Source organism: Microcaecilia unicolor, chromosome 11 (assembly GCF_901765095.1).
Source record: "Microcaecilia unicolor chromosome 11, aMicUni1.1, whole genome shotgun sequence".
Lineage (NCBI taxonomy): Eukaryota > Metazoa > Chordata > Amphibia > Gymnophiona > Siphonopidae > Microcaecilia > Microcaecilia unicolor.
The window spans coordinates 62680228-62694692 of NC_044041.1; the positions used below are offsets into that span (position 1 = coordinate 62680228).

Here is a 14465-nt window from a genome sequence, read left to right on the forward strand (position 1 = left end):
AAATATTTTCTGCAGAACTGACTGACCGACACCTGACATATCATGGAGTGGCTCGGACAGCTGAAGGTGTAGGGAAGGGATGAATTATTAACTTCTTTTTTATATGCTTTTAGATACTTGACTCCTGAAGCAGGCATTTTCTTGCCAAAACACAGATCAAGTTGAGTCTAATATCTGATTTCTCAATAAATTTAAACTTATCTACAATCAACCTCTGGAGATCAGTCTATTTGGTTAGGCCTACATCCTTTCCCTACTCCTTCAGCTAATCTGTCTGACCGAATCAGCTGTCACATCTGGAATCCTGTTCAAGGCAGTAGCGAGACGTAAATGTGTGCACAAGTCTACGTTGCAGGTTTACAAATCTACTCAGTGAAGGCTGGCCTCAAGTGGGCTACCGATGCAGTCATGGTTCTGACATTGTGAGCTGTTACATGACCCTCCAAAGTCAACCCAGCCTGTCCACAAGTGAAAGAGATGCAGTCTGCTAGCTAACTGGATAAAGTTTACCAATGGCTACTCCCATCTGTTTGGTTCAAAACAAACAAAAAGCTGGGTGGGCTTTATCTGCTCCAGACAGCCAGCCAGCCAGCCAGGGCATGCCTGCAGTCCAAGGTATGCAGTGCGTTATAGCCAGGATGGGCATCAGGCTTTGGGAAAGATGTTGGCAGGATGATTGACTGGTTAAGATAGAACTCAAACACTATCTTAGGAAACAACTTAGGATGTGTGTGGAGAATTACTCTGTGATGATGAAACTTAGGATGTGTGTGGAGAACTACTCTGTGATGATGAAACTTTGTGCAAGCTGGATCAGCTACTAGGGCCTGAAGCTCACTAACTTTGTCAGCTGAAGTGACTGCCACCAAAAACAAGACCTTCCAGGTCAGGTACTTCAATTGACAAGAATCAAGTGGCTCAAAAGGAGCTTTTATCAGCTGGGTAAAGATGATGTTGAGGTCCTATGACACTATCGGAGATTTGATCAGGGGCTTTGTCAATAGCAAACCTCTCATGAGGCAAACAACTAGAGCCTGAATAGAAATGGTAAGTACTAATTACACCAAGGTGAACCCTTACAGAGTTGTTGTTGTTGTTTTTTTTTTTTTTAAACCAAACTGTGCAGAAGGTACTCAAGCAATTTTTGGGTAGAGCAAGAGAGAGGATCTAGGGTTCTGCCCTCACACCAGACAGCAAACCTCTACCACATACAAGTGTAGCACCTCTTGATGGACTCTTTCCTTTAAGCCAGCAGAATCCCAGAGACAGCCTCAGGCAGTTGAAGGGAGGCAAATTCTACATTCTGAACATCCAAGTTGTGAGGACCAGGAATTGGAAGCTAGGATGCAGAAGAGACCCTTCGTTCTGGGTTATGAGGCTCGGGAAACTGTCCAATCTCCACGGTTCTTTGAATCACAACTTCAGAAGAAGAGGGAACCAGATCTGTCTTGGCCAGTAAGGCACAATGAGGTAGTATGGGGGCTGAAATGCCACAGAGAAGCAGTAAAGGATACTCTTCACCAACAAAGACAGGTGCTGACAATATGAAGGGAGTGTAAGAGGATAGCAAGTGACTCTCCAACATAGTGAGGAAGAAAATGGTCTGATGTGACAAAAGCTGGATGAATGAATGGCTGCCATTGGTTTTGGTGTTCATTGTCCATTTCTAGCAGCCTTCATTATTCGGAATTAGCTCACACATTTTCAGTAGCAACTCAAGGTAAGCTACATTCTTTAAGTGAGATGGGCGAGATGAAATGTATCCTTAAAGTAGTGGCTTCTTGAATATGTAATGCATTTTTCCTTAAACATAAGAAGTGTATGTGTACATATGTATATAAATATGTGTGTTTGTGCGCTCGTGTGTTTGTGTAAGTAAAATACAATTTCAACCCAGGAGTAGGGGAGGGGCTTAAAATTAGATTTGTCTCAATGGGGGTGAAATAGCTTAACCAAACGCTCAAGTGGGACCAAGCATCTTTTCTTGGCCAGAAGTCAGCAGTAGAGGGGTTGCTGGGAATTGAACCTGTGGCGAGTGACTGGAGACTTGCAGAGGCTGCTTAGATGCAACTCAAGTTCCAGAAGATGTGACCATAGCTAGCAAAATGAGAAGCCTGTCCCTGGAAGAGCCAATTGGATCTGCAAGGTGTGTGTCTTATCAGTGACAGTGAAAAAGGAAGCCCAGTTAGACACACCCTTAAATAGTTCAGTTTTCAATGGATCTGTCCAGCTCCTTGAACTGCTTTACTGCTAGTTCTTTTCGCCTTATTCCATGTTTGGCTCCTGCTGATTTCTGCTCCACACTTACTTCCTGCTCTACCGTGGTTCCTTTCTGTGACTGATCCCTGCTCCATGTTTGGTTGCTGATCCTGCTTGGTTTCTGCCTTGTTCAACCCTGCCCTACACCTAGCCTCTCCAACCATGCACTTGTCCAGGGTAGGCCTGGACAATTGTCTGCTCCGAGGGATCCAGCATCAAGGCCCATTAGAGCCTGGGCGTACCCACGGCACAGGGGGCATTGGCACAGACAGTACTGCCCATGTTAACATCTGACAGAAGTTTAGTGTTTCCTTTGTGGTGACATAAGGGAGCTGACATTACTACTGCCAGAGTTGATCCTCTATGCTGTCCAATGCCTGGGAAGGGCAGAGGAGGGGGAAGAGGGGCAGGGGTAGCACTGCCTCGTATTTGGCCAGTAGTGGAATCATGAGCCAGCAGTCCTCAATTCCAATTGGTACAATCAAGTAACAGTGTAGGGGTGCATGGTTCCAGCAGTGTGATGGCATGTAGTGGCAATTCAGTATTCTGCTGCACAGGTGATTCTCAAGAGTGTTTTGCAGGCTTATCTGGAGAGAGATTTCACTGTGAAACAGTATGGAACCACATGTCCTCTGGAGGAGAGAGAGGCTCATGTGAGGCATACAGCACTTATTAATTTCACATTGCTATGAACAAGATAGGGAAGTAACATAAGCACAGTGTGGTGTAACCCCACTGCTGTAATTCCAAGCAAGGTCTATTCCATGTAGCAGGCATGGCAGTGGAAATGTCTTGCAGAAGTCTTTGGTTTGGACTGATCTTGAGTTCTAGGTATGGATCCTTCAGAGATTCATGACAGAGGCTTGGAAAGTAAATACAATAAAATAAATACACTTTTAGAGGAGAAAAATATAAAGACAAGCAAAAGGACCCATCCACATGGCTTGGCAGAGAGAACAGATTGAGGAGAAAACAGGTAGGGCTGTTATGATTGGGGTCAGAACCCCTCTCAAACTTACCTCTTTCCTGGGGGTCAGCTTCTTAGCTGGCTTCTGTTTCTTTTGTCTGTCCTTTCTGAGCTGGCTCTGTCTCTCTGTGCTGGCAGGTTCCAGCAGCATGGGGTTAATTGTTTCACTTTACTACAGCTGTGTGGGTGGACTGAGTTAGCTCTACCTCTCTTTGGGTGTACTGGCTTCAAGTGCTTCACGGTTTTGCATTGGTGTGGGTTGGGCCTCTCTGGGTCAGTGTGCTGTTGCCTGGGGCTAGGGAGTGTGACATCATCAGGAAGGGCCTTGATAAGGAAGTGCTGTTGTTTCCTTCAGAGCCTTTGCAACGGTGGTGTTTGCTTTGGGTAGGGTGGTGCAGTGTGCACTTCTGACTTTGTGTCTAGTTTCCCTGCTTGCCCAACTGCTCCAGCTTTCCCGAACCAGCTTCTCGCTGCCTGCTTGCCTACTCGCTCCAGACCGGGGGCTCCAGCTTCCCGTCTGCTTGTTCCGGTTCATCTACTCCAGCCTGCTTGTTCCAGTCCAGATGCCCCAGCGTGTTCCAGTCTTCTTGTTCCAGTCCAGATGCCCCAGCGTGTTCCAGTCCGCCTGATCCCACCGTGTTCCAGTCCGCCTGATCTCAGCTTGTTCCGGTCCGCCTGATCCCAGCTTGTTCCAGCCCGCCGATCAAGCTTCCCCCTTGCTCGTTCCAGTCCATCTGCGCCAGCCTGCTTGTTCCGGTCCAACTGCTCTAGTGTGTTCCAATCTGCCTGTTCCACCTGCTCCAAGCTCGTTCCAGTCTGCATGATCCAGCTTCCCCTTGCTTGTTCCAGTCCATCTGCTCCACCCTGCTTGTTCCAGTCCAAATCCTCTAGTGTGTTCCAGTCCGCCAGATCTGCCTGCTCCAAGCTCGTCCCAGTCCGCCCGATCCCAGTTTGTTCCAGTCCACTGATCCAGCTTCCCATGCTTGCTCCAGTGTTCCAGTCCATCTGCTCCAGCCTACTTGCCCCGGTACACCTGCCCAGCCTGCCTGCTCCAGTACATCTGCTCCAGCGTGCTCCAGTCTGCCTGATCCCCTGTGAACCTCTCTGCCATTGACTTACCTGCCTGCTGCTACCTTGTCAACCATTGACTTACCTGCCTGCTACTACCTTGTCAACCACTGACTTCTGCCGGCGAGCCTCTCATCCATTGACTTACCTGCCTGCCTGCTGCTAGCTTGTCAACTATTAACTTACCAGTCCATCAATTCCAAACCTCCAACCCAGCTCTCCATTCTATCTATCTGCTTAACACCTTAGTCACCACACAGTCACCTGCTACACCTCAGTCACTACATATGGCTCCTATCCACATTCTCTTCCTTGCCCTGTCCCTTCCTAATCTCTTCTCCTCCCCACCCCCACTGTCCACCATTAGAACTCGTTGCCCTCCCGCCTGGCCCGCCACGACAATACCCCTTTCACCCCCATCCCTCACCACCTCACCATCCCTCTTATCCCCCTTCTCCATCCTAGCTCTCAACCTTCAACACTTCCCTCCTGCTATTAACCCATCCCCATTCCTCCTAAGTGCACCCCGTCTTCGTCGCCTTCGTCGCCCGTCCTCCCCCTCCCTCCTCCGCTCTCTCTTGCTCCTCCTTCAACTATCCGCCAGAGACATTAACCCTAATCCAGGTCCCCCTCATCTGTCCCCGTCCTATTTACGCGGACGATCCCGGGACATCTCCAATCTCATCTCTATTCCCCTCCTCCCCCCTTCTTCCCTCCCCTTCTCTTGCACCTTGTGGAATGCCCACTCAGTCTGCAACAAACTGCCCTTCACCCACGATCTCTTCATCTCCCACTCCTTTCAACTGCTCGCCCTAACCGAAACCTGGATCTCCCCGGACGACTCTGCCTCAGTCGCAGCCCTTTGCCATGGTGGTCACCTCTTCTCACACACTCCCCGCCCAGTTGGCCGTGGTGGAGGCGTTGGGTTACTACTCTCGCCCTCCTGTAGTTTCCAACCCCTCCTCCTACCGCAGTCTCACTGTTTCTCATCCTTTGAAGCCCACTCCATCCAATTATTCAACCCGCTACCACTCAGAGTAGCAGTCATCTACCGCCCCCGATAAATCCTTCTCTTCCTTCCTTACCGACTTCGATGCCTGGCTCTCTGTCTTTCTCGAACCCTCATCTCCATCTCTCATTCTCGGAGACTTCAATATACATGTTGATGACCCATCCGACCCTCACGCTTCTAAGTTCCTCACCCTAACTTCCTCCTTCAACCTCCAGCTGTGCTCTACCACCCCTACTCACCGTGACGGCCATTGTCTTGACCTCGTCCTTTCCTCATCCGGCTCACCCTCCAACTTCCAAGCTTCAGTTCTTCCTCTCTCCGATCACCACCTGATCACATTCACACTTCTTCACCCCCCCTGCCCCGCCCAACCTTAACCACCACCTCCAGGAATCTCCAGGCCATTGACCCCCTCACCTTATCCGCTAGTATCTCTAATCTCCTCCCATCCATCATGTCCTCCGAGACTGTCGACAAAGCGGTCTCCACTTACAATGCCGCTCTCTCCTCTGCTCTGGACACCCTCGCACCATCCATCTCCCGTCCCACAAAGCGTACCAATCCCCAACCCTGGCTGACCCCTTGCATCCGTTACCTTCGCTCCTGCGCACGATCTGCCGAACGCCTCTGGAGGAAATCTCGTACTCATTCAGACTTCCTTCACTATAAATTCATGCTATCCTCCTTCCACTCCTCCCTATTCCTTGCAAAACAGGACTATTACACCCAACTAACCAATTCTCTCAGCTCCAACCCTCATCGTCTCTTCGCCACCCTTAACTCTCTCCTCAAGGTGCCCCCCGCTCCCACTCCCCCCTCACTCTCTCCTCAATCACTGGCTGATTACTTCCACGACAAAGTGCAACCTTGAATTCACTACCAAGCCATCACCCCCCACCCCCCCCCTCTTCACCCATTAACCCTCTCCCTCAACCAACCAACCCAGGCCTCCTTCTCCTCCTTTCCTGAGATCACCGAGGATGAAACCTCCCGCCTTCTTTCCTCCTCGAACTGCACCACCTGTTCCTCTGATCCCATCCCCACCAACCTACTTAACACCATCGCCCATACTGTCAACCCCTCCATCTGTCGCATCCTTAACCTCTCTCTCTCCACTGCAACTGTCCCTGACACCTTCAAGCACGCCATAGTCACACCTCTCCTCAAAAAACCATCACTCGACCCTACCTGCCCATCCAACTATCGCCCCATCTCTCTCCTACCCTTCCTCTCCAAAATACTTGAGCGCGCCGTTCACAGCCGCTGTCTTGATTTTCTCTCCTCTCATGCCATCCTCGACCCACTCCAATCCGGTTTCCGCCCTCTCCACTCAACAGAAACAGCACTCTCTAAAAGTCTGCAATGACCTGCTCCTGGCCAAATCCAGAGGCCACTACTCCATCCTCATCCTCCTCGATCTTTCTGCCGCTTTTGACACTGTCAATCACGATTTGCTTCTCACCACACTGGCCTCTTTTGGGTTCCAGGGCTCTGTGCTCTCATGGTTCTCCTCCTATCTCTCCCACCGCACATTCAGAGTGCACTCACATGGATCTTCCTCCACTCCCATCCCACTATCTGTTAGAGTTCCCCAGGGATCTGTTCTTGGACCGCTTCTCTTCTCTATCTACACCTCTTCCCTAGGCTCACTGAACTCATCTCATGGCTTCCAGTATCATCTTTACGCTGATGACACCAAGCTCTATCTCTCCACACCAGACATCACCGCGGAGACCCAGGCCAAGGTATCGGCCTGCCTATCCGACATTGCTGCCTGGATGTCAAACCGCCACCTGAAGCTGAACATGTCCAAGACCGAGCTCCTCGTCCTTCCACCTAAGACCACTTCTCCTCTTCCCCCACTCTCTATCTCAGTTGATGGCACCCTCATCCTCCCCGTCTCATCTGCCCGCAACCTCGGGGTCATCTTCGACTCCTCCCTCTCCTTCTCTGCGCATATCCAGCAGACTGCCAAAACCTGTCGCTTCTTCCTTTTCAACATCAACAAAATTTGCCCTTTCCTCTCTGAGCACACCACCCGAACTCTCGTCCACGCTCTCATTACCTCTCGTCTCGACTACTGCAACTTGCTCCTCACTGGCCTCCCACTCAGCCATCTATCCCTCCTTCAATCCATTCAGAACCGATATACTCATATCACCCCTCTCCTCAAGTCGCTTCACTGGCTTCCGATCAGATACCGCATCCAATTCAAGCTTCTCCTCCTTACTTACAAATGCACTCACTCTGCTGCTCCACCCTACCTCTCTACCCTCATCTCCCCCTACGTTCCTGCCCGTAACCTCCGCTCACGTGACAAATCCCTCCCCTCAGTACTCTTCTCCACCATTGCCAATTCCAGGCTCCGCTCATTTTCCCTTGCCTCACCCTATGCCTGGAACAGTCTTCCTGAATCCCTACGCCAAGCCCCCTCCTAACCATCTTCAAATCCTTGCTTAAAGCTCACCTCTTCAATGCTGCATTCGGAACCTAACCTTTCGAACATATAGGTTGCCCCAATCTGTCTGACCTATATGATTAACTGTACATTTGTCTTTTTAGATTGTAAGCTCTTCGAGCAGGGACCGTCCTTCCATGTTAAACTGTACAGCGCTGCGTAACCCTAGTAGCGCTTTAGAAATGTTAAGTAGTAGTAGTAGCTTTTGCCAAGGGCCAGGTTAGTGTTAGTGCAGTGTGCACTGGTGACTGTGTGTTTAGCTTTCCTGCTTTTCCCTTATGGTTCCCCTGCTTTTCCCTCTTGGTTTTGGAAGCATTGCTATGTGTAGGGCTTTGGAAGCTCTGTTGCTGATAGAAGTACTTCAGGGTTTGGTGTTGTTAGGAACACTGCAGAGTTTGCTGTTAGAAGTACTTCTGGTGTTTGTGCTATTGGGAGCATTGCAGTCTTTGCTGTTGGTGTTTGGTGCTTTAGAAGCACTTTTGGCTTATGTGTTAGCTTCCCTGCTTTTTCCTTGTGGCTCCCCTGTCTTCCCTTTTAGTGCTAGGAGCTCTTCTGGTTGCTTGCCAGAGTAGTGCTTAGGAAGCACCTTGTTAGTTTTGTATCTAGCTTGCTACAGCAGTGCTTAGGTAGCTTGTTAGTTTTGTGTTTAGCTTGTTAGTGTAGTGTAGAGCTCTGCTTGTAGCTTGGTGCTTAGTAACACCTGTGTTAGCTTTGTGTTTAGTTCCCTGCTCTGTTAGTTTAGGGCTTAGGAAGTCCCTTTCTTGAGCAGGGCTTAGGAGCTCCTGTTTAGTATAGGGCTTAGGAAGTCCTTTTGTCAGTTTACTGTTAGGAACACTCCTGCTGGTTTAGGGCTTGGGAGCACGTAGATCAGTTTAGGTTTAGGAGTACTTCTGTTTCCAGTCCTGGTCCCTGTGTCATCCGGTATCCAGTAAGTCCTGCCGGCTACTCGAACCCAGGAGCTCAACTCCTGGGGGGCTTAGTAGCTAAGTGCAGGTGAAGCAGTGTGGACCAGTCCGGTGTGCTCCAGTCCGGTGTTCCAGTCCTGTGTCCTCCAGTCCGAGGGATTCCAGTCCATGTGTTCCGGTTCGCTGGGCAGTGCCTGCAGTCCCTGCCGGTGTGCTTGCCCAGTGTTGGTTGGTGGGTTTTGCCTGCTGCTGTCGCTCCTCGGCAGCAGCCCAAGGGCTCACGTTTGCTCCAGAGCCCGGCCCCGCGGGCTCTGAACCTGAGAACCTGACAAGGGCACCATGATGTGGGGATAGTTTGCGCATGCTCTCAAAGGCCTTTCCAGGATTTTATGAGCCCAGGGAGCGCATGGTGCTGTCGTGACATCACCATTTATTTTTATTTATTTATTTAGATTTTTGCTCACACCCTTTTCAGTAGTAGCTCAAGGTGAGTCACACTCAGGTACACTGGATATTTCTCTGTCCCAGGAGGACTCACAATCTAAGTTTGTACCTGAGGCAATGGAGGGTTAAGTGACTTGACTCACTCCTCTTGCTTGTCCATGGAGAATAATTAGTATATCGTGTTACACACACACACACACAAAAAAAAGCAATCATGTTCAGTTAGTACCAGCAATGAAGAAGCAATGAAGTCCGGGCTATCCAAAGGGAAACTGGTTGTAAGTTCTCATATGAAAATAGTCTCTTGTGTTCTATCAAAAGATCAGATTAGGACTCTTGTTTTCAAGGCGAGTGACGTGTTTATTTTTATTGGGTAGTTATTGTATTATTGCTATTGTGGTTTGAATGTACAAATCTGTTTCTTCATGTAATCTGCCTTGTACTATTCTGCTGGTTGAAATGGACTATAAATTCCAAAATTAAAATCATTCAGAGGCCAGCTAGTACAGAACTCACTGCAGACCCACAGAAGCCACCAGTTGGCACTAAGATAAGAGTGCAGGATTGCTTGGGAGTCTATCGGGAACAGCCTTTGCCAGGCAGGAAGGGAAACAAAAAATACCTCACCTGTAGTGACAGTCTGCTCGAATACTGAGTTTCCATTCCTTATGCAAGATCCACCATTCCTCCTTCCACTTGCTGAAGGTTAAGAGGAGAAGTTTCCGCTGGTAGTAATATCTAGGTAAATAAATGAGAGAGGTTTTGTTTGAATGGTTTTTTTTTTGTTGATGTTGGGGGGGGGGGGTTGTGCTCTCTAGTTACTAATATACCTCTCAAGTAAAAGACATAAGGCCTCAAAAGCCATTTATGCAGATAAAAAGTATTTTACCTATGTAAACTGACTGTTCAATGTGCCTAAATGTATGCAGTATATTTTATGTTAGAAGCCCTGTGCTTAAATGAGCGACTAGGATATCAAGGTGCTCATTTTCAAACTATATGGACAACTCAAAAGGCTGAAAGAGTCCATGTGCTTGAAACATCCAAATCCCAATTTTGCAAAGACAGAATAGGGACTTCCAACACTGCAGTACTCCAAATATCAAGATGGCATATTCTGGGCGGGACTAGGAAGGACCTGAAATCTGGACATCCAACAGTGATTACCAAAGGGGGAAAAAATCCATGTCTAAAAACCTTATTTAGACCTGTTTCAGAACATCCAGATTAAAAGGAAGGTGCTCTGATTGAGTAGCCATCCACTAAAGGGATTAAGGCACGACACCTCCTTATCCCCCAGCGAATCCCTCTTCCCTAAAAGTGAAACTGGAAGGGGATACTAGGCTTTATGACAACTTCAGGTATTAAAGGCATTTTTAAACACAGCAGGAAGCAGGTCTCAGGAATAGCCTAGTAGTAAGAGCAACCAGCTTCCTGCTTTTAATATACCGAAAAAAAATGTTGCTATGTTTTTTTTGCCTCTAATGCTATCTTTTTTTCGTAATCCCTCTTGGCCTTCTTTATCTGCGCCTTGCATTTGCTTTGACACTCCTTATTCTGATTCTTGTTGTTTTCAGATAGTTCCTTCTTCCATTTTCTGAAGGCGTTTCTTTTAGCCCTAATAGCTTCCTTCATCTCACTTTTCAACCATGCCGGCTGTCTTTTGGACTTCCGTCTTTCTTTTCTAATTTGCGGAATATGTTTGGCCTGGGCCTCCATGATGGTATTTTTGAACAGCGTCCATGCCTGCTGTACAGTTTTTACCCTCTCAGTTGCCCCCCTAAGTTTTTTTTTTACCTTTCTTCTCATTTTATCATAGTCTCCTTTTTTAAAGTTAAACGCTAACGTATTTGACTTCCTGTGTATAGTTACTTCAAGGTTGATATCAAAACTGATCATATTATGATCACTGTTATCAAGCGGCCCCAGTACCATAACTTCCCTCACCAGATCATATGCTCCACTAAGGACCAAGTCTAGAATTTTTCCTTCTCTGGTCGGCTCCTGCACCAGCTGCTCCATAAAGCTGTCCTTGATTTCATCAAGGAATTGTACCTCTCTAGCGTGTCCCGATGTTACATTTACCCAGTCTATATTTGGATAATTGAAGTCACCCATTATTATCACATTGCCCATTTAGTTTGCGTCTCTGATTTCTTTTATTTCTGCGTCTACCTGCTCATCCTGGCGAGGTGGACGGTAGTACACTCCTATCACCGTCCTTTTCGTTTTTATACATGGAATTTCAACCCACAATGATTCAAAGGTGTGATTTGTGTCCTGCTGAATTTGTAATCTGAGTCAAGGTTCTCGTTAATATACAATGCTACCCCCTCCACCAGTCCGGTCCACCCTATCAAAAATTTCATGTGAGATGGACGTCTGTTTGGGACATTCTGACTTCGACATCCTTTCAAAAATGCCCCTCCAATTTGATCATTTGATTTAGCTTATGTTTCACTGTGTCCATGTTTTTACTCACATTTAGGAGGCGGCATTCTTCAGGATCTGTTTGATCAGAGGAGGAAAAGTATGTATGTGTGCAAATTACATTTCTAACTCTACACACAATTATAACAGATTTATACTCTTTTTATTGCTTTTATGAAATATACATTTCCAAAAAGTACAAAGGAAAATTAACAGATAATTTCAGAAGGAAATAATACTACAGAAAACTAACTGAGGACCCCACACAGGATTACACAAAACAGCTGAAAGACCTCATCAAAACATTTCCTACACAAGCGCAAACTCACCTGAAGAAACTCATTCCAAACCAGCCTTCTGGGGGCACATTCTACATGCTACCCAAGATCCACAAACCAGAAAACCCTGGCAGACCAATCATATCAGGTATTGGCACACTCACGGAAGAAATATCTGGATTCATAGAGGGAATTCTGAAACCTCTCTTACACAAAACTAACAGCTTCATACAAGACACCACAGACTTTCTGAATAAATTGAAAAATATCAAGCAACTACCACCTAACACCCTTCTGGTCACGATGGATGTAGAATCACTATACAGCAACATTCCACATGCGGATGGGCATAGCTGCATGTGGAAGACTCCTAAAAAAATCCACACTGGACCATCAATACTCACCAGAAACTATTACAAAATTAATCAAATTCATTTTAACTCACAACTACTTCCGCTTTAACAATATCTATCTACAAATAATGGGCACTGTGATGGGCACCAGGACAGCACCCCAATATGCCAACCTTTTTATGGCTGACCTGGAAGAGACATTTCTGAATACACACCAGACCAAACCTCTAAAATACTACCGGTACATCAATGACATTTTTATGATTTGGACGGAGGTTGAAGAAACTCAAACAATTATATTCTGCCTTCAATACATACCATCCTACAATCAGATTCAAAATTGACTACTCCCCAGAAAAAGTCAATTTTTTGGACACCACGGTCTCAATCAGTGATGGCTGTATACAAACATCTATATACAAGAAACCCACAGACAGATGCAGCTACCTCCACAACTCCAGCTTCCATCCTTCACATACATAAAGATCCATCATTTACAGCCAAGCCACAAGATACCACCGTATCTGCTCTGACCCAGGGGACAGAGACAGACACTTTAAAAGCCTGACTGCATCCTTCAAACAGAAAGGCTACAACCCCAAAATAATCTCCAAGAATATTGCCTCCTCTCTCAAAACACCCAGGGAGAATTTGCTACAGTACAAGGAGAAAAAATCCACAGACAGAATCCCCCTTGTAGTGACATACAATCCAGAGCTGGAAAAACTGAGGAAAATCATAAGAGATCTACAACCTATACTCCAGGAGGATGAATTACTGAAAGAGATATTCCCATCCCCACCAGTACTGGCCTTCCGACAGCCACCCAACTTAAAACACAAGCTAATCAGAAGTAAACTTCCAACACAGACTGAAAAGGAACAGAAGGGCACACTTCCCTGTAATTTATTCAATTGCAAACTATGCCAAAATATTTCACAGGACCCCACAGTCATCCACAAAGGAAAGATATTCAACATAAAGGAATCTTTCACTTGCTCATCTTCCAATGTGGTATATATCATTCAGTGTAAAAAATGTAACGAAGGATGCTATATTGGAGAAACAGGCTTAAGACAAGATTCAATTTACATAGACATCACATGAACAATACTGGTGCCAGTAGGGCCCCCACCCCTGTTGGTCAGCATTTTACAGGACCAGGACACTGTACCAGTGACTTCACAGTAAGAATCCTGAAAGGTAACTTTAAAACCATACAAGAACGTAAGACCTTTGAAGTCAGAATGATTGAATATTTAACACCCAACAGAAAGGACTTAACAAGGATCTGGGGTTCCTAGCCCATTATAAACCATAAAGCTGTATTTCTCTGTTGATCACCCCACCCCTCACCTATCCACACCCATCCTGTTAGAATATCAATGATATGCTTTGATGTCCCCATGCATACCTCCTACCCACCCCCATCCTCCCACCCTGTCAGACTGTCATAGTAATGCTTGAATGTTTTCACTTATATACACTGTCAGCTAGCACATTTGCTTATTTCCGATCTGACGAAGAAGGGCAACCTTCGAAAGCTAATCAAGAAATGTATTAAGTTATGGCCAATAAAAAAGGTATCATCTTATTTTCTTTTCCATGTTTTATTTTGTTTGATTTCTAATGATAACCTTAAAAGTGGACTAACACGGCTACCACACTCCTCTACTTAAGAAGGAAATAATCAAATTACAAATTCAGAAACAACCCCCCACCCCAAAAAAAAAAAGCCCTCATCACAGGAGAAGTAGAGAAAGCTTAGGTACATGAGAACAAAGGGGAAAAAAAGACAAATCTTTAACTAAGACGACTAAATTCTTCATACAACCCCAATAAACCAATTCAGCTAGGAATTCAAATCACCATGTTCTTGCAGAAACCTCTCAAGGTTTCATAAAAAATATATACAGTGGGGGAAATAAGTATTTGATCCCTTGCTGATTTTGTAAGTTTGCCCACTGACAAAGACATGAGCAGCCCATAATTGAAGGGTAGGTTATTGGTAACAGTGAGAGATAGCACATCACAAATTAAATCCGGAAAATCACATTGTGGAAAGTATATGAATTTATTTGCATTCTGCAGAGGGAAATAAGTATTTGATCCCCCACCAACCAGTAAGAGATCTGGCCCCTACAGACCAGGTAGATGCTCCAAATCAACTCGTTACCTGCATGACAGACAGCTGTCGGCAATGGTCACCTGTATGAAAGACACCTGTCCACAGACTCAGTGAATCAGTCAGACTCTAACCTCTACAAAATGGCCAAGAGCAAGGAGCTGTC

At 46.5% G+C, this 14465-nt stretch overlaps 1 protein-coding gene across 4 annotated transcripts in view; it reads right to left on the reverse strand.

Moving 5' to 3' along the window:
• Window positions 1-14465, reverse strand: part of SFI1 (SFI1 centrin binding protein) — a 306787-nt gene that overhangs the window by 182127 nt on the left and 110195 nt on the right. For all 4 annotated transcript variants that reach the window (XM_030217587.1, XM_030217588.1, XM_030217589.1 and 1 more), the window contains exon 6: window positions 9741-9851. In XM_030217587.1, coding sequence (XP_030073447.1) covers window positions 9741-9851 — 111 coding nt within the window. The remainder of the gene's footprint in view (window positions 1-9740; window positions 9852-14465) is intronic.